General features: G+C 43.4%; 2 protein-coding genes across 3 annotated transcripts in view; one reads left to right on the forward strand and one right to left on the reverse strand.

The window, feature by feature from the left end:
• cpb (F-actin-capping protein subunit beta) lies at nt 1–17,121 on the forward strand. Of its 2 annotated transcripts, none has more exons than XM_065429141.2 (7): nt 1–337; nt 1,015–1,107; nt 3,448–3,569; nt 5,627–5,882; nt 8,598–8,714; nt 14,752–14,817; nt 15,381–17,121. In XM_065429141.2, the coding sequence occupies exons 1-7, from the start codon at nt 332–334 to the stop codon at nt 15,552–15,554; spliced, it is 834 nt and encodes a 277-aa protein (XP_065285213.1). In that variant the 5' UTR covers nt 1–331; the 3' UTR covers nt 15,555–17,121. The 2 variants fall into 2 exon arrangements, with proteins under 2 accessions (XP_065285213.1, XP_065285215.1); XM_065429143.2 differs by lacking the exon at nt 1–337 and adding an exon at nt 457–574.
• Nucleotides 17,092–23,710, reverse strand: part of LOC135899799 (WD repeat-containing protein WRAP73-like) — an 11,848-nt gene continuing 5,229 nt past the window's right edge. The window contains exons 9-13 of the mRNA XM_065429140.2: nt 23,607–23,673; nt 23,365–23,493; nt 22,680–22,763; nt 20,878–20,985; nt 17,092–17,279 (exon numbers count right to left, since the gene is read on the reverse strand). Coding sequence (XP_065285212.2) covers nt 17,176–17,279; nt 20,878–20,985; nt 22,680–22,763; nt 23,365–23,493; nt 23,607–23,673 — 492 coding nt within the window. The 3' untranslated portion in view covers nt 17,092–17,175. The remainder of the gene's footprint in view (nt 17,280–20,877; nt 20,986–22,679; nt 22,764–23,364; nt 23,494–23,606; nt 23,674–23,710) is intronic.

The following is a 23,710-nucleotide window of genomic DNA, read 5'->3' on the forward strand; positions in this document are numbered from 1 at the left end:
CTTTAAAAATACAGATTATTTGCAGTGCGTAAGCGAAATCTACCCCTAAAATATAACAGAAAAGCTTTCAACTACTATTGAACGTTCAAGAAGCTCTCGGCTAGTTTTTTTTATTCCACTTCCACAGAGAGCTGCTAAACATTCAGAACGAGCTGCAAATTTCTTCGATCATCGTTCCGCTTGTTGACTTCCCGTAGTATGCAGACTTGGCCATAGGACTTGGCCTCTGGGCCGATCCGAGCAAGCAATAATCCGAGTGTGTTACGGCGTTACCACTTCCGTTTGCTTTCAGAGGGCGTTGGCAAATTATTTTCTGCTCGCAAAGTTCGCAATGACGGTAAGTTTACTCCATACCCCCTTTTGTTCCGCGTACGAGAAATTGTCCAGCCTGTCCGCAACCGAGGAGGTTACTTTGCGCTCTTATTCATAGCTCGTGTGAGCCGATTAAATTTGGAGGAGATGCCAGGATTAAGCCTAAGTCAGTATCGCCGGCACAGTTATAAGCGCTGTTTAGTGAAGCAACGAGCCTTGACGTCTAAATTTCTCCTTTTTGACGAGGATCACGCATCACAATGTAGGAGTTTAAAGCTCTGGGAAACCGACATTGCCTGCACGTAAGGTGGAGGTTGCCTTGCGAGGTGCTTTTTGACTCGACTTCTCCAGTCGACGAACGGTATCGAAGCGTGCGAGAAATTGTGTTGGTATTTACGCTTGACGACCACAAAAGTCGTCGTTGTTGTGCGCGGTATGGTAATTACGCCCGAAAAAGGTGCACACTCCTTATTCAGAATGAAGTGCTACACCTGTGGAGTGCCGTGTAAGGCTGGAGGTTAGAACACAGATTTCACCAGTCTCATTTGCATTGTAAACACACCATTATTTTCGCACCGCTCACTCAACGTCTAGCTCCGCTGCTTCCGCGGCGCTGTTGCGAATCGACACTCTTGCGTGTGTTAAATGTTTCTGTTTGTGTTTACGTTGTGTAGGAACATCCTGTGTTGTTTGTCGTTGCAGACGGCAGATCAACAGCTAGATTCCGCCCTCGACCTCATGAGGAGGTTGCCGCCTCAGAAGATAGAGAAAAACCTGAGCGACTTAATAGACCTGGTAAGTCACCGATTTTATGTATTGTCGTTCGTTTCAAACCGTTTTCCGTGGCGTCAGACGCTTCTCTATGCGATGTGCAGCGACATGTTCGACCCTAGCTGTCGCCAAGCCGCTTTATTAATTTCGCCTTTTCAGTTTGATCGTCTTTTTCACTGCCTTGCGTGAACAGACGTTTGTCATGTAAATAAATATTTGTAATATTGGTTCTGAACTTCTGCTGTGGAACCTTGTTTCTGTCAAAACCTAAAAAAAAATTAAAAAATTGAATTAGCAATTTAATCAAAAGTGCATAAAGGAGCTATTGCCATTAAGTCCTTCGTGCCTGTGTGATAGAGAGGAACAGAGTAACAAGTATTCCAGTTGGTAATACATGTCCATTGTCCAGTTTCTTATGCATTGCGATCATTTTGTCTGAAGCATAGTAACTCGCATTTTACAACACTAGATAAAATGCCTTCACATTCGATGACAGTTTCGTACTCAATGCCGCTTGAAAAGAAAATATTTGGTACTCTTTGCAAGACTGTGTAGCCATTTCTCGACTTTACATTTAGGCTGTCACAAAGCCGATTTTGGGCGCAATGAAAAAAAAAAAAAGGCTTCGTGACACACGGTTAAAATAATTTTATAGGGTTGATAGAAAATTATTGAACAATGAAGTGTCACTTATCTGCCAGGCATAATTATCTCTGTGTCAGCCACACTTATCTGCCATGCATGTACATTACTGCACATGCCCGTATTTCTGATAAGTCGTGATTTGCGCAAATATTCCCAAGGCACATTGAAGCCGCAGGCTATGTGAGCGTGCAAAATGTACTCAAGAACTGTGATGGAGAGGGACAGTGCTAAATTCAACTTTATTACTTTTGAAAGCCATTGCCAGTAGAATGAAAAATACAATGTATACTAAAAGAAAGGGAACACTAGCAATAGTAGTATAAGCAGTATGTGAAGGTTGGTTAGTCAGTGATCGATCATTCCCTTTTCACGGTGCTTTGGTTCATTGGCATTAGCAACAGCTTGGATTGCAACTGAGCCTACGGGAGCGGACAATGAGGGAAATACCGTAATTACCTAATTAAGGCTGAATTTAGCCTGCCCTGGCACACACATTAATGTGAGTACACCTGGGTGAAACTTTCTTTTACTCTGCAAAACTTGGGCTCAAGAATCGAAGGTGCAAGCAACAGATGAGGACAAGCCCTACATGAGTAAATGTGTAATGAAGTCAAAGAGGTGGTGTATATTGGGAACAAATATGTTGGGCCTCCACATAATGGTGCTTTCCGAGGGGGAAAAAAAATGAAGGCGACTGACCAAGCAAAACCGTTGTTTTATATTTCGTCATCTATACGGTTTCCTTGTTTACAACGCCTGGTCACTGACCTTAATTGTTTTTACCTCTTTTCGAACATTGTGCCTGACTCTCCGGTAAAGAGTAGGAGCATCTGATAAACTGTTATGCCTCAGAGAACTTCCCATGTGAGGGATGGCTTTGGTTGCGATTGTTTTTAGGCTGCTCTTTATTGTTATTGTACCAGCGAATGCAGCATATGTCGCTGCTAGAAATACTTGCTTGGAAGTCAGTACTGTCCCTTGTCCTCATTTTTCATCTTGATGTATGTTTTGTTTCTAGGTTTAAAATTCCACTGCAGGCAGCTCCAGTAGTACAAAAAAAAAAGTGCATTATGAATAAGTTTATTTTTTGCTTGCGGCAGCGCATTTCCTTCTCTTTCTTTTGAATGGCTGCTCGCATAATTCAAATTTGCTTGCGACATTAACTCATAATGTTAAGAAAACGAGAATATGTTTGATCGTAGAAATGACTGACCAGAATGAAAAAAAAAGAAAAGGAGCAAATCTGTATTTGCACCTAATGCTTCCTTTTTTTTCCTTTTGTGAGCATGAATTCACTATGAAGGTTCCATGAATTTGTTAATTTCTCCATGCTATGAGCTATACGTGTGAACATATATGAAGAGTTTTATTGGTGTTTAATGTTCGCTTGAACCCGCTGTGGTGGCGCAGTCACTTTGGCGTTGAGCTGCCAAGCCCGAGGGTGCAGGTTCAAATCCCTGCCGTGTCGGCCACGTTTCGATCGGGGTGAAGTGTAGTCACACCTGTGTACCGTGCATTAGGTGCATGTTAAAAAGCCAGTGATCAAAATTAATTTTCAGTCCCTCACTATGGTGTGTCTCTTAATCATATCGTGGTTTTGGCTTGTAAAACACCAGAGATTAATTTTAATTTTAATATTTGCTTGTTTGATGCACCCCTTATATTAGTTGTATTTCCTTTTTAACATGCTGTTGGTAACAATATCGTACTTATAATCAGGTGCCTGGACTTTGTGAAGAACTCCTGTCCTCTGTCGACCAACCACTGAAGATAGCCACTGACAAAAAGTGCGGCAAAGACTATCTGCTCTGCGACTACAACAGGGATGGGGACTCGTATAGGTAATTAATTTATCTTTGTACTTGTTATTGCATGTTCAGTCACGGGCAAATGAAATGCAGACAAGGAATCACTACAGAGTAGAACACCTTCCGCAGGTAATAACTCCAGGGAATGGGCTTACCCCACTGGTTCTCTGGTTGCCAAAGACTTTCTCCAGATGCCAAAGTGTACAAACCAAAATTGGCCACGGTGGCCGCATTTCGATGGTGGCGAAATGCGAAAACACCCATGTGCTTATATTTAGATGCACACTAAAGAAACCCAGGTGGTCGAAATTTCTGGAGCCCTCCACTACGGCGTGCCTCATAATCAGAAAGTGGCTTTGGCGCGTAAAACCCCATAATTGTTTTTTGACAAACCAAAATTGTGCTGAAATATATTGCCGAAAACAGAAATAAAAGAATGCATTGTAGTTAGTCCTTGTTTGTATTTCAGTTGTCCATGATTGCACATTTACAGCAGTGTTTTATGCCTCGAAGCCGGTAAGGGGGGTGGGGGTCTTCGTATCAACTTATACCACGCATGTTTGTTTTTTAAAAACGTGCCTAAATGTCGGTCCATAAGTATCTTCAAAATTCCATTGCTTCCATCGGAATGCAGTTGCCATGGCCAGGATTTTAACTCACAATTTTATAATCGGCAACAGAATGCCATGCCTACTTGGCCACTATGGCAGGTCGAACTCTTATACGTCAACTGCAACGAAATTTCACCTTTGCGGAATGGTTTGCATATACTATTGAAGCAATCTTGGCAAAGCTGCAGGGCTGCTAATTGTATAACTTTCTGTTTATTAACAGCCTTTAAGCAGTGCCTAAACAGACTCCTGGCCCTGGTGATTAGCGGATGCGATGTAGGTTCTAGCATGTTGCCTCCGAGATTTCTCGGCGCTCTGTGGCTGAGGATCAGTTTCGGAGGTTATGCTGAGGGGCCACACATTCTCGGTCATTCATCACTTTTGGCACGGCATTTCTTGCGGTTTCAGTCTATATTTGCGAGTTTTTCATGATGTGTCCACTCTCATCTCAGTTGTGAAATTTCGCACACTGGCTGTTCTATGTCTACAGTATGTGGAACTACGCAGACCAAAGTTTCGTTGCTATTTTCCTTTAAGGTTCAATTAAGATGCAGTGAAGTAACATTAATCCGGAGTTATCTGAACTCGTGTTTGAATTATGGCAGGTGTTGTCAACTCGTGTTGGCTTGAAAAACAGACTTGACTTGCAGCTCACTGTTGCTGCACGAGGCCGCAAACAAGTGGCAGCGAGCAGCCAAGCAAGTGCGCGTGAGCAGTGATAGGCAGAAATAAGGGTTAAAGATACGCGCTACCTGGCATGGCGCCTGTCTCAGCTAATAAGCTTAGCGTCAGCCTGATAGCACGCTACTGCCGGGTAAAAAGGTAGTGTTAGCGGCATTACCCCGTTGCTAGGGCAACCTGCGCGCAGTGGGGCAAAGGTACTGGTATGGAAAAAGACCCAAAAAATCTCAGATGCCTGTGAAGTTTGGTGGAAGTCATTTCCTTGTTTATCTCCAGCACCTTTAGCAACAGTTGCTAAAGGTGCTGGTTGCTCTCTGACATGATCATGGTTGGTGACATGCTGGTGTGGTTGTTTATTTCCGCGGAAACACCATTTGCTGGTGTAGCTTGCAGTCTCCTCCTCCAAGTCTAGTGATCAGGGCTGCTCGCTGAGCCAAGCAGCTGGCATCAATGACAGCCATGGAATTTCGGTTTGGCCAGATTCGCGGTTCGTGTTTGGCAATGCATTGTCTATGGGAAAACAATTAAATGGCCACACACTGCTCCTCATATTCGAAAATTCAGCTTAACTGGGTTTGTCTTAACGGGAGTCTACTGCATTGAAATTAGTTTGAATATCGCTTCCTTGACCCCTTTGTCTTGCTTGATTTTTTTTTTTTTTGTCACTCCTGACATTTAGATTCTTGGCACTTTTCTATGTGTTGGTGGTGGTGGGGAAAGAGGATAGGGGAGATTCTCTTAAATTAATCCAATAAGGAGAGCTGTTAACGTGGAAAACCTTTTGCAAATCGTTTGCAGGTCCCCGTGGAGCAACAACTATGAACCCCCTTTGGAGGATGGCGCGTTGCCCTCAGAGCGACTGCGCAAGCTGGAAGTGGACGCCAACAATGCCTTTGACCAGTACCGAGAGATGTACTTCGAGGGCGGCGTCTCGTCCGTCTACCTCTGGGACCTGGACCACGGCTTTGCGGGTGTGGTGCTCATCAAAAAGGGTGGCGACGGCTCCAAGAAGATTATGGGCAGTTGGGATTCCATCCATGTTGTCGAAGTGCAGGTCAGCCACCATCATTTGCTCCTTCCGGCCCAGCTTTCCGTCATTTCTATTCTGCACCCTTACCGCTTGCATGCACCTGTCATTGTTGAACCTGCCAAGCTTTTGTTGCATTTCACTGACCAACTTAAGGTTATGGGCAATTAGGAGCAGCCATGGAGCAGCTCAAGAAAGTGACGATGGTGCAGAAAAGAATGGCATCGACTCCTGAATTCGAATGTCATTTGTTTATGCCACACAGACAAACATGAACAGCAGTTCCTAGTGTAAAGGTTAATTGTGCCAATTAAGCTGCGAGAATTTACCTCTTATAAGTTTGAAGGGCTGTATGTGGGCAGTATGTATTCAACATTCTGGTAATGGCATCGATACAATGGGTCATGGACCAGGTAGCACGTGTCCTCTTTCTTTTGGTTGGTGGAATTTGCAGCAGTGCTGCAGGTCAACAGACTACACAAGCAAAACTTATTGGCACCCCCTTTTTTATTTCTTTTAATAGCCAGCCGGTTTTTACTGTCTCTGCATCACTAGCCGAGGTCTCTCCCAGCAGGCAAATGGAACATTTCCATTGTTCAGAGAGGCCACCTGCCTATTTCATCTTGCTCTACACTTGAATCCATCTTTACATCACACTGAGTCCGCCTGGTAGTTAGTTCTTTTTACCTGCCATGTGGATGTGCTTGCAAGCTGGGCTACATGTCTATCATGCGACTACGCTAATCGTGACTGGTTGGAACAGTCCACACCTGGTCTCTGACCTGTCGCCTGAGTATGCTGTAAAAGGATTCTTCTCAATCTATGAAAATACCAAGTTAGAATGGTCGATCACACTTCTGCATGGGTGACGTTAACTGTGAGACAAGGTTTAATGTACCAGTGAACATTGCACATTAAATAGAAAGGAAGGGTGGCAATGAAATTTCTGAATTTCCAGAGGAGCTCCTCTACAAACAGGCTATGTCAATGACCAACAGGGTGCCATTCGTTTATTGTTTAGAGAAGAAAAGGCCTTTTCTTTTACTTGCAGTCATTTAATGGGATCATGTCTCTTTGTGATTGATACTTATGATTGCTTTTTTCATTTACCCAATTAATCATTCATTATCTTAAGTTCTTAGGGCACATTCACACCTGCGACTTGAGGAGGTCGCGCGATCATTTGCGACTCGCAATCAAAAAGCGACCGAAGGCGACTGATGTTCACACCGGAAAGCCCAGCTGAGCGCGACCCGCAAGTCGCAATCCCGGAGATTATCGTTCTCAGCGAGAACTCTCGGAATCTACGCGGAATTTGAATGCGACGCCGGAGGAGGCCGGATGTAGACACACGAAAGATCACTTCCGGTGTGCCGCTGATTGGTTTATCAGTTTTGCGACCAGGGTCGCGTGACTGAAAAATCGCGCAGGGAGCGACTCGCCCAAAATGGTCGCTTTTCGAGAAAGGCGACCGTTTGCGACCATTTGCGACTGGTCGCAAAGCGACCAACTTGGTCGCGCGACCTCCTCAAGTCGCCGGTGTGAATGTGCCCATAGTGTTAAAATCTTAAATGTTGTTTTGTTGTCCCTCCTGAGGCTGACATTTTTTTCTAACCACTTGAATCAATCATTATTGCCTTCTCATGGATAATTTTCTTGCTTCCTCTCATTACACTACTGAACTCTTTGTCTTCCCTCTTGAATGTACGCTGCGGTGTTTGACTCCTTAGTGTTCGTCATTTGGCTTGTAGCCATGTTACCTTACAAATCTATATCAGCAGCCTCACTTCAGACACTTGCATGTCATTTGGAAATTAAATAATAGTTAACCTGGTTACACCTGCATTTCTTAAACGTTAGCTTCTTTGCGATGAGATACTTTGATCAGTAGTGGGTTGATTGGTATTTGATTGCGAATGAGAAGACTCTGGATGTGGTACATAACAAATCAACTTAGAGTCATCTGTACTATTCCTATGAATGTGCCGGTGACCGGCTCTGTTCTTTACGAAATTATGTAGTGAAACAACATGTGGACCTAAATATCGTCAGTCCAACAAATGTATGTGTTAAAGTGCGTAATTTCTTTACTTAATTGAAGCATTCCTTTCCTTCCATCTTGTGGTTTATCATGCCCACTTGGTCAGTTTCTCACCAAGCAAAGTGGGCTGATCACTTAGACAGTGTGAAGCAAACTGGACCAGTAATTGCATTACTGGGCACAGTAATCCATGGTCACACGGGCCATGTGGTGGAGTCACTGTGTGCTACAGGGCTCTCCTGCTGGATGAGTTGTGCACTTGTCCTTGCGTCATCCTTTAGAAGTTTGTGATCTATATAAAATGTGGCTGAACGAAATTGCAATGCATATTAAAGAAGCTAATGCTGTCATTAACAATAATTATCGATGGTTTCTACCGAAACGTTTTGTAGAAAAATGTCCCTGCACGGTGGCAGTACAACATAGCCATCATCAGTGCCACAATTTGAGCATAGTAGAAATTGAGGAAAAGTTAATTCAGCCTGCAAGTTATTTTCTGTGCTAAGCGACCATCCATCGTTGAGTGGGGAGATTAAACACTGACTGAGAAAGCGATATGTGTACCTAGTTTGGTTAGTTTTCATTTAACTGAGGTGTTATGTTTTGTTCATATTAGCTTGTGAATGAAATGCTGCAGGCACCTTTTCTTTTGTTTTCTTTTTTTGTGAATGTGAGCACCAACATCTGCTACCCTCTTTCAGGAAAAGTCAAGTGGCCGAAATGCACACTACAAGCTGACGTCGACGGCCATGCTTTGGCTGCAGACGAAAAAACCTGGTTCGGGAACCATGAACCTTGGGGGAAGTCTCACAAGACAGGTACGGTACTAGGAACAGCAGCTTACTGGTGTAAAGGAGTTCTCAGTACTTAGTATGAATGAGCACTCTCAGTATGAACATTTTCCTGGATTTCTGTCTGCCTGTGTGAATGTCAGTGCCACTACTGTCGCGACCCCGCATAGTGATAAGCTCTCGAGCGAAGAGTAGCTCTGGAGTATTGAGGAGGGTTAGAAATAGTCGAACCTCGATATATCGAACAGCGCAGTGATCACAAAATAGTTCGATATAGCCAGAATTCGATATCTAAGATCACATAAAGAATGCATAAAAAACTTCGGCAGATCAATGAACCAAGGGCGTGATTGGGGATCGTTGTTCGGAGCACGCATTCGGTTGCACCGTGTGCTACTAGCCTAGGCCGCGCCGACTTCGTCTGCCAGGAGTGCGCATTCGGTTCCACGGCACACAATTAGCCTCGGCCGCACCGACTGTCAGCTGCGTGAAATAGGCGCGGCCTAGGCAAATCGCGTGCAGCGCAACCGAACGCGTGCTCCAAACAACGATCTCTGATTGCGCCCCAATCGTGGCGCAGTAAATACTCACTTACAGCTCACACAAAGTACTTATTTATTTGACTGAAAGTACTACAGCAGTGTAGTCTGCTTCTTATTGGCAGCTGCGTGCTTAAACACGGAAACCTCAACATAATCTAAACGATCCACAAGCAATAGGCCAGTGCCCCCGTTTGCGCCACAGCAGCGGCATAGAAGGGCCAAAGCAGCTACAGCTCCAGTTGAAGTCAGGAACGGGGCAGCATGAGCGCTTGCAGGATCAACCTTAGCAGCGTCTTCGTTTGGCTGCTACTTCTGCTGCGATCTCCACGTATGTCAATCTAAGCATTTTCAAACACTGTCAATATTAAAGTTTTAATAAAGTGCCGTCTGCAAAGTCTATGAGTGAGTCCAGTGAGCGCATCTTTGTGGATGCAAACCGCCAGTCATCGCGAGGCGCGGCCGGCGCAGAGCGTGGCACCGAGGAGGAGTCAGTGCGACAAATGCAATGCGTCGTTGACATTGTTGAACCAGCCAAGCTGCCGTGTGCGTACACCGCTACGTTAAAATGGCACCCTCGGCGCGATTGCTGTGTACAGCTATAGTGCGCAGCAGTCCAGAACGCCCATCACGCCACTGCTATCTTAGAGGGTGTTGCGGGAAAGCTCGCCGCCTGTCAACAGAGCGCACGTGGTCTGGGGTGGCAGAATTCGATATATCCATTTTACGTCCGACCCTGTTCGAAATAAAAAATGCATGCAATTTCCCAGGTGATATAGAAAGCGTTCAATATACGCAATAATTCGATATATCCGTGTTCGATATGTCGAGGTTTGACTAGGAGACTCAAAGTTGGGGACCCTATCATACGAGCGTGCAAAAGAGCACACAAGGTGTTAAAAAAAATGCTAAAGGAGTACAAAAGAGCACAGTTGGAGTGTAGGGCTTTGCATATGCAAGGCTCCTTGGAAATTCTATTCCTTAAACTCCCTATTAACATTTTTTGTTTTTTGTTTTTTTTCTCTCTCTCTTTCGGAACTGGCAGTGTCCAGGCTTGCTCCATGGAAACTTCATTAAAGGGAAAATGCACCTGTCATAAAGTGTTGTGGCTGTAATTTTCATGCATCTCAAGCTCTATCGGAAACTGTTAGGGAATTTTTAAAAAATTGTGCCAGAAATTTTGTCGAATCGGTATTCATTATGCAGGGATTCGACTGTACTTCACTGTAATTCACTGTTTCAACTTCCGGTGGGACACTAGGGGGCGAGGTTCGTTCAATTCAGGCAGTGTTCAATGAGTCCTTTTGCAGGACCTTGCAGTAGCAGACTTTGCTCCCTTCAAAAATTTGTCAGAGTAGCTTTGCTCAAAATATGGTCCAGACTGACGGCCCTTCAGTAGCAGCAGGTGTCGCATGTTGATGAGCAGAACTCAGTCTCAGTTTTTCGTGCCTTGCTGAAAATCCTCGCACACTCTGCGTTGCTAGCGGTGTTACGAGTAAATCCAGCATCACCTTAACTCGGTGAAACATGTTTTCCATCAGTGTTTAATTTTTCCTATCATAGACCACTGCACATCCCACCTTTCTTCATTCAGAATGTCCTGGAAGACTGTGTGCCTGTAATGTGGCAAACTCAGCTTCGAGGGCATCTAAAGTGTCTTCAGCAGATTCAGTGGAATCTCGAGGCAGCAGCTAAGGAAAACTCTGATTAAAGAAATGAAGACTCGAGAGCGATGCCTGTGAAATAAATTTCAGGTTGGCCACCACCGCATTCTTCAGAGTTGTGTTCCAGAGTTGTGTCCACATCCATAGCGCTTTCCCTTGTTGCATTTCGGAAATATCTTCCGTAGAAGAGGCCCAACGTAGTCTCTAACCCGAAGGGGTAGGTTGTGCTCGACGAGGAATCCCATAAACAGGCACTCCACACGTACAACACTGTCGTCGCACTTGTTCCAGAGAAAGTTCACTATGTTGCTTTGCTGCTCAGTGCTGCGAACATATCTTTGATGCTTCGCTGTGGAAATGTGCAGTTTCAAGTCGCCTTTGACACCGCGACACATGCTGACGTCGCATCCACACGTACAAAATGCAAAATGTTCTCCTTTACTTGATGTCAAAAAGCACGGAAATTCAGAAGTGTAAGGTCGCAAAAACTTCTGCATATACCTTTTCTTGGGCTCTGATAGTGCCATGGCATCAACGAGGATTCTTACTTTACACAGTGCACGGCACACAGACGGCCTAGCCAATACTAATCATACACACAAGCAGCAGCAACAAGATGCACCATGGAGGAAGGCATGCATGAAATGTAAGAGCTACATTGGCTCTGGCTTTGGTCGGCTTACTAGGCACTGTAGTCGGCTGCTTAGTCTATGATACCGATGGTGCTAGTGCAGCCGTTGTTGGTGATGCTGACGATTACGATGTGGCTGTAGATTCTGTGGTGCTGGTTTCGCAAAAACCTTTATTGCACGAACGGAGACCGCTTTTTGGTAGATACAAGACAGTGATCGTACAATCAGAAAGTTCAGTAAAAAATCGGGAGTCTCCCAGGTGAATCAGGAGGGTTGGCAGTTATGGGAATATAGTGGTGTGCATTAGAGAGCAAGCAGGTGTAGCTGATATTCTAGTCGACATATAAGGGGCGGAAATGGAGCTGGGCAGGCCACATAATGCATAGGGCAGATAACCGGTGGTCTCATAAGGCTATTTTACATGCAGCAACTCGAGCAAAAAAAATTTGTTGCTGTTGCACACATTGCCGAGTGATTTTCGCTGCCATCTTTCACATGTGTCAGCGCGATTTCCATCAGAGCGATGCCCAAGATTGAACCTAGCTCTCACTGTATGCACTCCTCCATTGTTTCAGTAAAACAACATGGAAACTCGTAATACATTTGAATGTTGTCACTTACTTAAAATAAAATAATTTTGTACTCTCTATGAACATCAGTTGTTATTGTCCCTAAAATAATAAATCCATAAAATAGAAGAACACTATGGGCTGTTGCCAACTTGCAGTTCACTATGTCATCTCGTTCTACTCTCCATCATGAACATCGGCACATACCACGAGCGCATATCAACTACAGTCTGCAGATGCTGAAGACTGTAGTACTTTACAGTCTTCCAATGACAGTAAACAAATATGAGCTGACTGAAGAGCAGCTGTGTGTCCCAATGAAGAAAAATATATTTGAAATTATTCACTAACATATACCGTATTTACTCACGTAATGATCGCACCCCTGAAATTTGTCATCAAAATGTGATTTTTTTATTTCCCATGTAATGATCGCACCCTGAACTTGCCGCAGCGATATGTCGTGTGCCAAGTCTAGCTAATAATGATCGTGCTTACCATCTGTCGAATGCTACGCAAACGACTCTTCAAGACAAGCCAAGTGGTCTGCATGCACCAAACATTAAGTAGATGCCTCATTTCATTACTTTTATCACTTTCCGCACTTCCATGACTAAAAAAAGCTGCAACCAAACTTGCCTTTATTATGTGTAGGCTTTATAATGGTTGTGGTCAACAACAACAAAAAAGGCGCTTTTCTATTCTTCTCATCTGCACTCTTGGGCACACAACAAATCGCGAGCGTCAACGATAGTAGCTACGTTTACACTGACATGTTAAGTGTACCCTATTCATACATCGACACTTGTAACAGAGCTAAGATATTCAACTGCCCTTAGCGGAAACGTGCCCTATTAGGATAGTAGTGAAGACCAATGCCACAGTTTCCACAGCATGCCAGTCATGCGTTTCTATGTTACTGGCAGCTTAACGCGCCCATCTGTTTCTGGCCCTCAAAATGGACATGGCTACGTTATTGCCGCAAGCTTGCCGATACTAACGATATTATTCATTACTGATACGGAAGAAACTGTTTCAATGCACGTAATGTACTCGCGTGAGGAAAAAAAATTGCGTTCGAGGCGTTCGGCTTGCTCCGCTGGCTGCCATTATTGTTTTGCTGTCCTGCAGCAAACGCGGGACGAAAATTTTTTTTTCTTTTTGTGCGAAATTTAACTCGCATAATGATCGCACCCCTGATTTTGCGTCAGTTTTTCTGACAAAAAAAGTGCGATCATTATGCGAGTAAATACGGTGCTGTATGGTCTGGCTGTATTTAAACAGAAGTATTGTTCACTGTTTATTGCTTGCTGCACTGCGCATATTCTTTCCTATATAAAATTGTTGCTCTTTGTTATTCCTTCTATTTTATATATCCTATTTGCTCGAATCTAATGCACACTTTGTTTTTTCTGATAAAAGGGGTCCAAAAAATTGCATGCACGTTAGAATCGAGTACGACCCTAGATCTCCATTGCCATATCACCATGGGCATTTCAAAAGGGCCGCCTCGGACACTCTTCGAGCCTAGCTGCCGTAGCTTCCTGCATGTACTGTTGCTGTAGTGGTACACAGTCCTTCTTCCCATTTTCCGCATTTGTTCTGTCAGCATAGAAGTGCTGACTGCGAAGACGTGTGTTGCCGCAATTAAAAGGAAAGTGTGATTGTTTGTGCGGAGACGGACGGAAATCGTGCTGCATCACAAGCGTATGGAGTTCCCAAAACCTGGTGCAAACGGGAGAGGCATTACACTCCAGTAGCTGCTGCGTACATCACAGCCGCGTGGCCCCTATCTTGAAAGTGATCTGCGATGGAGACAGTCTGCGCATCTAGGCTCACCGTGCTGTTTTCTCATCGCTTAGTTCGTGTTGAAGCGAGAGACCACACAAAGGTCAATTCGCTCACTCCTGCTACCGCACTTCCTCACTCCAGCGATTTGATAGAGTTTCTGTGGTCATTGAGTGAGACGTGTTCATGTTTGCTTGTGCCTGTGTGACGCCGTGCGTGTTAGTTTAGTTAGTAAGCGAATGTTTAAAAGTTTATATGGCCAATAAAGCTACTATCCTTACTCTTCGTATAGCTTTCTGCTAATTTGCTTTCGCAATCAATGCTTTGCCTTTTGTGTGAAACTGTGACTTTTTCTGTTTATCCCAACTTTAGTGTATTGGGAGCAAATCTTTGCTTTTCCAAATGAGAAGAAAGTTTCATTTCTGCATGAAAGAATGAGGTGCACAGCACTGTAAATGACTTTCTTGATATTTTTTTAGGTCATGGCAAACGGTTGCACGTTACAATCGAGAGTAGTTTTTTACTTATTTATTTTTTTGGTCGTGGAAAACAGGTGTGCGTTACAATCAAGGGCGCGTTAGAAACGAGTAAATAGGGTATGTATTGTGCTTCCCAAGTGTCGTTTTTGCCGCCATGTTGTGTGGGGAGACTGAGCCAGTCAAGCTGCCTTTGACCTAGCTTTTATCCTGTGTTCCTTACCACACCTTGTACATGCTCTGTACTTGTGGGAAATAAACTCATACTCAAGTAGTATGCTTCGTAGTCGTTAATAGCCTTTAATGTGACATGTACAGTCAATTTAACAGAAGTGTAGTGTATTGGCTGTCATAAGCTATAACCCTTATCTGCCATCCACTTCGTGTATTTCGCAGATGGAGCAAGACAGTCCTGTTAGTGAAGCAGTTCCTCACATTGCCAACATCGGAAAGATGGTTGAGGTAGGTTTTTATCTCTAAACCATAGATTATCAAAGTGGGTTTTTCAACACCAAGTGCCATGGAAAAAAATGTAGCAGTTGCTATTGACAGCGGTGCAGCTCTCGCAATTAAGCCCCTTTTTTCCTCAATCTTGCCTTGTGCATTGAGAATTACTATTAAACAGTGCAATGTGCCAGATGTTTATCCTCCTCCTCCTTTTCATATTTTTCAGTGCTGCAAACTTCTCATTCTTCTTGACTGTACTTTATTGCAAGGAGATGCATGGTTGTAGCAATTGGTACATTTGATGAAGCACTGGCGTAGCAAAGATCCAGATTTGGAGTTGCACCAGTTATCTCGACGACAAGGTCTCATGGTTAGCACACTTGGCCAGCATACAATGAAGATCAGAATCTAAGATTGCGGTGTACCCTTCTTTTCGACCTGCAACTGATATTGGTTGCATTTTCGAGTCGTAGAGAAGCCCACAACAGCTTTGTAACTTATGGTGGCATTCTTGTATAGAAACATTGGGTTGGATATAACTTGCAGATTTGGAGGTTAATGGTTTCTTGCTTTTGCAGGACATGGAGAACAAGATCAGGACGACGTTGAACGAGATCTACTTCGGCAAGACGAAGGACATTGTCAACGGGCTGCGCTCCTTGCAGCCGCTGCAGGACCGGAAGCAGCAGGACGCACTCAGAAATGACCTCGCCCAGGCACTACGGAACCGTCAGGCCAAGCAGGACAGCTAATGACTGCAGGCAACGCGCAGCGACATTTGCCGACAGACGCCGCCGCGGCTGTCAGAGAAGCGCCGAGAGAGAGAGAAAAAAGTCCAGCTGCCGCCGTCACCTCGTCAGTCGCTGGGCTGCTGCAGTCGACGAGGGCGCGTGCACGTACACGTAGCAGCGACCCTGCGGTGTCGGCAGTCATCACGCAGACAATGTTTTTCACCTGCACCCATGAATTACATGCATCAGCAAATCGGGAGAGGAAAGCGCGTGCGAGAGAGAGACTGTGATGCTTCGGAGAGAGAGAGAGGTAGAGGTGCCGTGTAATGGGACGGAAGTGTGGCGAGCGGATGGCGACGCACTGCCTTGTTCTTCTGCTCGGGCGGTATTCAAGGAGCTGTTGTGAGACTCGGCCGAGCGAGCAAACCACACACATGCACAAACAAACAAGGCTACGTGCGACTTCTTTTTTATTTGCCTCTAGCCTGCTGCAGCCATGTCCCTTTCTTGCCCACGATGCAAAGCTAGCCCATGATGAGCCAGTTCTGCCGTTATGTAAAACTGCTTAAGAAGAGTGAAAAATTGGACCTTAATAGAGGACAGTTCAATTGTGCAGCAGCAATTATATTTTTTACAATGTTTCTTTTTTGTAATCTAACGAAACTGTTGTCTTGCTGTTTTGCTGACACAGTTTTGCAAAAGGTCCAGTTTGTATGTTTTGCAAAGAAGCTTGGCTCCTTTCTTGTTAACTTTTTTGTTTCACTGGAGCAGAAAGTAGCCTTAGGTAGTCGAAACCCTTTCCTCTACTGTAGCCACTAGCTTTTCCACACTGGGGCACTTTTTAACCTGGAATTCTTTTTTTTACAATGGCCGTAACACACACACAATGATCGAAGTCTTGTTTGTTTTCTGTTGCGAGTATTACGACAGGCATAAAGAAAGTGACAGTTGATTTCACGTTGTTGAACACTGCAGCTGCGGAAGGGAATGCAAGTGCTGCTACATGCAAACACTTTAGACTGCACTTCACCACAACACTTTGTTACTAGGTCTGGTTTATTGTAGTCAACTTCTCGCTTACCCTCCCATGTCAGACCCATGCGGCCAGCGCAATCAATCCCACTGCTTCCTCTCCGCAGCCTTACGTTCACGACCTGATTGCATATGTAATTTATTGTTAATTACGTATGTGGAACCTGCTATGCTATCCTTTCTTTTTTTTTCTCCCACTTATAGTTCGATCCTTCGAGGCACTCAGCCGTATGAAATGCGCTTGTTGTTGGAAGTTTGGTAACTAGGTGTAGCGCTTGGATGTGCGCAGGCAGATGTTTGTGGGGGGGCCCTGATCCTCCTTCTTTGACGCCACTCGCGATTCTCCCACGCATCATCGCTTTTGTGTTTTGTTAATGGACTACTTGTTGAGCCTAACACTTTTTTGGTGGCTGGTGTAAAAGTGGTCGTCTTCCTGTTCTTGCGCTGCTAAGCAAACTGAATGGGAGGTGTGTACATTAAAGAAGCGGAAAGGTGCATATTAAGAAGAAAAAAAAAATCACAGATGTTACAATAAAAGGCTTATATTCATATAAAACTTGTTGTCTCGTCTTCTTTCTTTGTGAGTGAAGTATGCTGGACTTCTTTCCAGTCAGTCTAAGTGACTGAGGCTGCAAAGCACAGCTGCATCTTGTCCATGGACTACAAGGCTTTTCCGTTGGGGATTCCACTGGCAACTCCTGATGTGGAAAGGCCCTGAAAGGCAGAAAAGTCAAGCAGAACCTCGACATGTTTCCACATGCGTAATGCGGAAGTTGTGGGTTTGGCTCCCACTGGCAACAAGTTATCTTTTCACTTCGCTTTATATTCTACATTTCAATTTCAACCACACCTTGTTTCCCCGACGCTTTCCTGGGCTTCATATGGTCATGATTAACGAAATAGAGCCCCTCGGTTCCCCTGCTTCTCTTTGACCTAGCTTGAGACACAATGGCGATGCCGCACGGAAGTGGCATATCCTGTGCTGCTGTGTAACCTTGGTGACAGCTAATGAGGTATGCTGTAGAAAGGGCGGGGGTAATTTCTGAGACTACTGTTAAAAGGTATTTCAACCCAGATATAGGGCTGTGACCTTCGTAGGAGAACACATGCCACATACATGTTAACTGCCCTACACACTTAGCTTGCTCAAACCTGCCTGATGATTTTTTTTTTTTTTTGAGAATTGACAGGAAAGGAGGTGTAGGCACTCGTGTTGCCCCGACGAATGCCCTTGGGGTATACAGCGTGGCGGTATGTGCAAATTCTTTGGTAACTAACTACACACTGGATTTTGATCAGACTTGTACATGTTGCAGAAAAAAAAGTAACCAATTACAGCAGACTTCTGTTAATTCAATGTCCGTTAATTTGCTTTTCCAATTAAATCGATCCAGACTGAAGGTACTGACCGGTGCGTACGCATGTCCATGGGCCCCAACTTTAGTTATTTTAACCCTAAAGGTAGTGTTTGCTGGATAATTCAAGCTTGGCCAGTCACCATGCGGTGATCACCATATGGAGATCAATCACCATATGGTGACACAAGTAGTGAACCCTTTACTGGCAATGTCAATTTCGGCAGAACTGTGGGGATGCTGAAAGCGTTGAACACGCGTCATCTCCTGTCAAGAACTGCTTTTTTCTACCTGCCCTAAGAAGATTTTTCAAGCAATAACAGTAAGTCACAATGTTCGATTACGGCATTTTCCCCCGTTCGTAATGCACGACTGTATTTTCTCCCCCAAGAAATAGTAAGCTGAAAATAGTTTTTGCATCCTGAAGCTGACTTCAGGAAATTGCTCGCCACTGTGCATCACATGTTGGACATCTGCCAAATTTTCTTGCTAAAAAATCGGTTGCACGTTAGATTGCTACTTTGTTTAAATGTCATCTCTACGGCTGTTTTCTACTTGAGATGCACAGAAAGCGGGTGCACGTTTGATTCTGGGATGTGTTAGAATCAGCCAAATAATACCTAAATAATCAGCGGTGTATTTTGACATTTTTTTCTTCATCTTGTTTATTTCGACCCACTGCATAATTCGACCAATTTCGTCAGTCCCGTCAGGGTTGAATTGATGGAAGTACACTGTACAATTACAATTACTCCTTTCAAAAATGTAACTGATTATGGTTACTAATTACTGCCCCACTTAATTACTTGAGCAATTACTAAAATGTAATAGATTATTTTAACGTTACTTTCTTCCCTATCTTTGTTGACATTCCACAAATAGAATGAGCTGGCCTCACTCTTTCAATGCAGCCTTTCACACATTGCTTTTAGAAATTTTATTCGGTAATCTCTCGTTTTCTTGTGAACACGCTTGCAGCGACACTGAAAAGCTGCTCAATGTGCACGCTGGAGAGGAGGGCTGTGAAGTAACATTAGAAAAGCTTGCTCAAACGATCGTGGTTACTCAATGCTACGACCCTCATGTCTGAATTCTCTATGAAGTGCAGCACTTCATAGTTGCTGGGGCTAGGGGAAAGCACTCGCAACAGGACCAGCGAAAAACTTAAATATCACATTAGGTGCTTTCCTAGCATCAATGTACGAAACGGCCACGGCTATCGAGCCATTCAACCTGCCAGTCAACATTTGGTTGACCTCCTTTTGGCGCCCTCCATTCGTTAGTCATTTAGACATGGACGCCAGCAAACATCCACGTTCCTTGAAAAGGTGTCCAAGATTGTAATGTAATCTAATATAATGCTGCATATTATTCAGCCCCAGAAATACTGTTCGTGTGTTACAATCACAAAAATTGGTGTACACGTGTCACGTAACATCAGACAGACAAAAACATATATGTTTACCTGCCAAAAATTTCTGCATGTTGCTAGAGAGCCATTTCAACTTGTCGGCCAACATTTGGTGGACATCCCTTTGGCTGCCTCCACTCATTTATAATTTAGACATAAATGACTAATTGTAATGTACAACAGCAGACATGCACATTTCTTGAAAAAGTTTCCAAGTTTGTAATGTAATTTAATATAACGCTACATATTATTCAGCCGTAGAAATACTGTCCGTGTGTTACAATAATAAAAAATATGTGTATACCCTAACCCGGATATATCAAACCCCCATATAACAAATTGTGGTATATAATGAACAGCAGTAAAATCTTAAAAACCTTTGTATAAAATTTCTACATTATATATCAAGTTACCTACATGTATAGAACTTTTTTGTGATCCCCTTCACATTCGATACATTCGGGTTCAACTGTCTAGAAGTCACTTAATATCAAATAGGCAGAAACATATGCGTTTACCTGCCTAAAACTTTTGCATATATATGAGGGAAGTCATGGACTTCACTAAGCATGGAGGAATTCAGTAGCAGCCTTTACCACCTATGGAGGGCGCCTATGAGAGCTTCCAGGAGAGAGGAAGAGAAATTATAAGAAAAAAGCTCAGAGGTCTGCCTTCCAATAGAAGTGTGCAAACTGTTTCATGTTTTGGTGATCTAGGCGTAGCTGCAGGACGCTGATCATGGGAAGGAGGTAACCCATGTACACATTTTCATCTCCTTAGACTCCACAATTCCCACCAAATTTAAGTTCTCGAGGCTGCATTGGCTGCTGGAGCTTGTTTCGTCAGTAATGTAAATGGTTAAACGTAATCAGTTACTGAAAAAAAGTGATTGAATTGCAGGGAGCATTACCGAGTAAACAAAGTAATTGTTAAATTACAAAGTTACCAAAAAGCTTTATTTACTACAATTTGGCTAGGGGCTGTACCCACGATTGATCACTTCCTAGGATACCTTTTCGTGATATAATGCCTCGCGCGTCACTTTCACAGCAGTGATTATCACTATGCCTGTAGGAAAAGAATAAACGCGCGCAGGTCAGGACTGCATGAAAAGAAGAAGTTAAAAAAGAAAAAGAAAAACATGGCTCGGTGTCTGCCTTCTTGCGTCGGCTTACAGTTTTCTTATACTAACTATTTATCCCTACTGCGGGATGAAGGACTCTTGCAGCAGTCTCCAATAACATGTGACTTGTGTTGGCACAACAGCAACAGGCACATGTCAGCATACTGGATAACTATGCAATGTGAAACTAGTGCTATTTAATAACAGGTGTTCAACTTCTTTTGTCATAGCTGCTTTCACTGGCTTAGCTGATCAAAGCAGTGACAGTGATATTACCAAAGCCCACTTAAGTATAATTTTGTGAACACGATGTAGGTTGCTGGCAATGTAGTATATTTTGATTGACTTTAGACTTGCTTTTAAACTGTTAGTAATTCCGTTAAGTTGCTTTTAACGAGTAAATGAACCACAAATTAGACTTACCTTTGCAGGGCACTTCGAGCGTGAGTGCATTCGATGGCGTCCACAAGCAAAGGTGTTTTGCATTAGTGCAAATGGCAAGCCTGTCAGATTGGTGGTTCCAGGTAATGCCTGTGCACATTTGAGCACAAACAAACAAAATTGCATTTTGTTAGTCTACGCAGGTGCATTCTTCTAGAAGTCTCTGAGCATTTTGGCAGCAAATAAAAGACAGGTCGTACTGGTGGTGAAAACTCCACTTTAACATAGCACTACGCTCTCCCAATTTCTTTCGTGCGCAAGCTGTGAAGTTGATGCTGTTGCAAAATGCCACACGTTTGGAGTTCTTGAGGAATCCAAAGAAAAAAAATTGAGATAGCTTAAAACATTACACTTACAATGCAGTTAATAGGTGGTCTTTGTCAAGTTAATAGGTTTTAGATACAAGAAAAAAATTACTTAAAAGTTAAATGTGGGATACTACACAACACTGTGAGTTCCACACCAGCTCACCATGGCAACTTAGATCGGGCAACGTTTGACCAGGGCTATTAATGTTGTCATTGATAGAAATAAACAATTATATGACATTTGAGAATCAATAAATATTAGGCCCCAGTAAATTCTGCACACATTTTTTACTGAATATACTACAAAATTTGTAATGTTGTACCACACAACGAAGTCACCAAGAACCATAGTTCGGGCACGCATTCATGAACAGAAAGCCAGGCTTTAGCTTTCTTCAGTCACAAGCAATATTCTCTCTTAAAACAATTGAATGCCAGACAGACTTTGAAAACATAACCTAACACTAGCAATTTTTTTTTCGTTTTTCGTTAGGGTGCCTTTTGAATGATTTCAGCATTTTTCGTTCTGCTAAAAAAAAAAAGCGGGATACAAAAACACAAAATTTTTTCGTTTGAATTATATTTCCAGCTGCAATGCAATTGTATTTTCTTTAATTATAATCGGCCCTTTATGCTAGCTGTGAAAAGCCCTTGCATAAACTCTTTAAATGAGACACAAGCTGGCCTTGCATAGAGAACAAACCTAGCAAATGCCAATGTGCACTCTTGGACTGGTGAAAAACAAGCACATGTGCTCGCAGATGCTATCACCACCTTTCCTTCATTTTCGAGTAATTTTCTTTTTTTTTGTGCACCAAACTTCTGCTCTTGGCTGTGCACCTCTTCAGGTTGAGTTAACCTCTTCCATCTGTTTTCACTGATTTCACAACATGTCAGTTCTGAACTACTAATCCTGGAAAGGGAGGCTCAAGTAGCGAGAGAAAGCTCCACTTTGAAATCATGCATGGTTGTCTCATGAAAGATTATCAACATTTCACTACCTCTAAAAGTTTGAAAAAAGAACTTCGACAGACAAGTTTCCTATGAGGCCCAACAGTTCTCGCTCGTTGAAGAGCAGTAAGGAACTCAAGCAACTGGATGCATATGGGTGCACAAATAAGAAGGCTTGCTTCTGCAATATCCATCGTTCTGCAAGCTGTTGTATGATATCACAGTTTGTCTTCAATGTAGAAAGAGGACAAACGGTGAGAGAAGGTGAAGATATAAGTTTTTTTTCCTCACAATATCTTTTTTTCTTTCTTGGTAGAAGGCCTGCTAATTTTACCCTAGGCAGCACATGTGTACAACTATATTTTTGGTATCTTCAGCCCCCAATTTCTCGAAAGAGAAGAAGATCAGGTCATACGAGGTGAGTAGTATGCCTATGTTGTTGCTTCAAGGAACAGAAAGCTAAATGCAGTACAAAATGCAGAACCATACTCATGACCTTCGTGGGTTTGCAATGAAGTTACTTACAGGTTACAGGGTTCAGATGCACCAACACAGCAGCAACGACGAGTTTCTTGACGTCCAAGACGAAAACGACGTTTGGAAACATTGCTGCAATCGAAAAGTGAAAATTTCGTGGACAAACTGGCACCTTGCACAGTCACACAAATGCCGTTTTGTTTCTTTTTATCCTTCAGCTGTAGGAGAGTAACACCATTCCACCATGGCATCGGCTGATGGGTGCTGCAATACCGAAAATCCTAGGAAAACTGGCCATAGTGTAGTTAAGAAGCTTTAAGGCCTGGACTAGTTAGTTTTTTTTTCACCCTACATGGGAACAGCACAGAAAGAGGACAGTGTGTGCTGCGTGTTTCACCCGTCATTGTGCTGTAATTGTAATGCTGGGCTTTGGATTGATTTTTTTTTTCCAGGTGTTTTCGATGCGCACCCAAACTTGCTAAGAGAGCATTTCCGTTTGCACTTTGCCCCCATTGGAGTGCAACCATAATGTGGTTGGGAATATGACCTGCAACCTCGCTCTCAGTGTCAGCAGCAAAATACCTTAGCCATTCAGTTATCCTGGCAGCTGGTATTTCTGTTCCGAAAAGATTCTGTGTACAAGCTCTCAATATTTTATGGTGTGATTGTCATATTACTCAGTCAACTACTTCTTGTTTGAACTTCTTTCATTGCAGCTTTTCTGAGCACCGACCTGAGATTCGTGCCACATAGCTCTGACTTGCGCTGAGCTCAACGGCTGTTCTTCGTGACAACATATCCCCACTGTCAGTGGTGTTGATCAGGTCTTTAAGGCTCACCGGTCGAGTAGGCAGGACCTCATCTGTGATCAATCAGAGGCCAAAACATGCACAGGTAATTAAAAAGAAAAACTGGGTCAACTCAATAAATAGATACAAGCTTATTTGCATTTTTCTTTCCTATTTGTACACTTACAGTAGCTCTCAATAGGTTTTGGAGTCTTCTTAATTGTTTGTTTCTTCTTGACCTCCTTATATACAATCTGTAAGGGAGACAGTTACAAGCATTGAAATACTGCA

The sequence above is a fragment of the Dermacentor albipictus genome, chromosome 2 (assembly GCF_038994185.2).
Source record: "Dermacentor albipictus isolate Rhodes 1998 colony chromosome 2, USDA_Dalb.pri_finalv2, whole genome shotgun sequence".
NCBI classification, from domain to species: domain Eukaryota; kingdom Metazoa; phylum Arthropoda; class Arachnida; order Ixodida; family Ixodidae; genus Dermacentor; species Dermacentor albipictus.

What these genes read in the sequence shown, in the direction of transcription:
- cpb (XM_065429141.2), top strand. An exon ending in TGAGCGACTTAATAGACCTG is followed by an intron (nt 1,108 to 3,447) that starts GTAAGTCACCGA and finishes ACTTATAATCAG; the next exon opens with GTGCCTGGACTTTGTGAAGA. An exon ending in AGGGATGGGGACTCGTATAG is followed by an intron (nt 3,570 to 5,626) that starts GTAATTAATTTA and finishes AATCGTTTGCAG; the next exon opens with GTCCCCGTGGAGCAACAACT.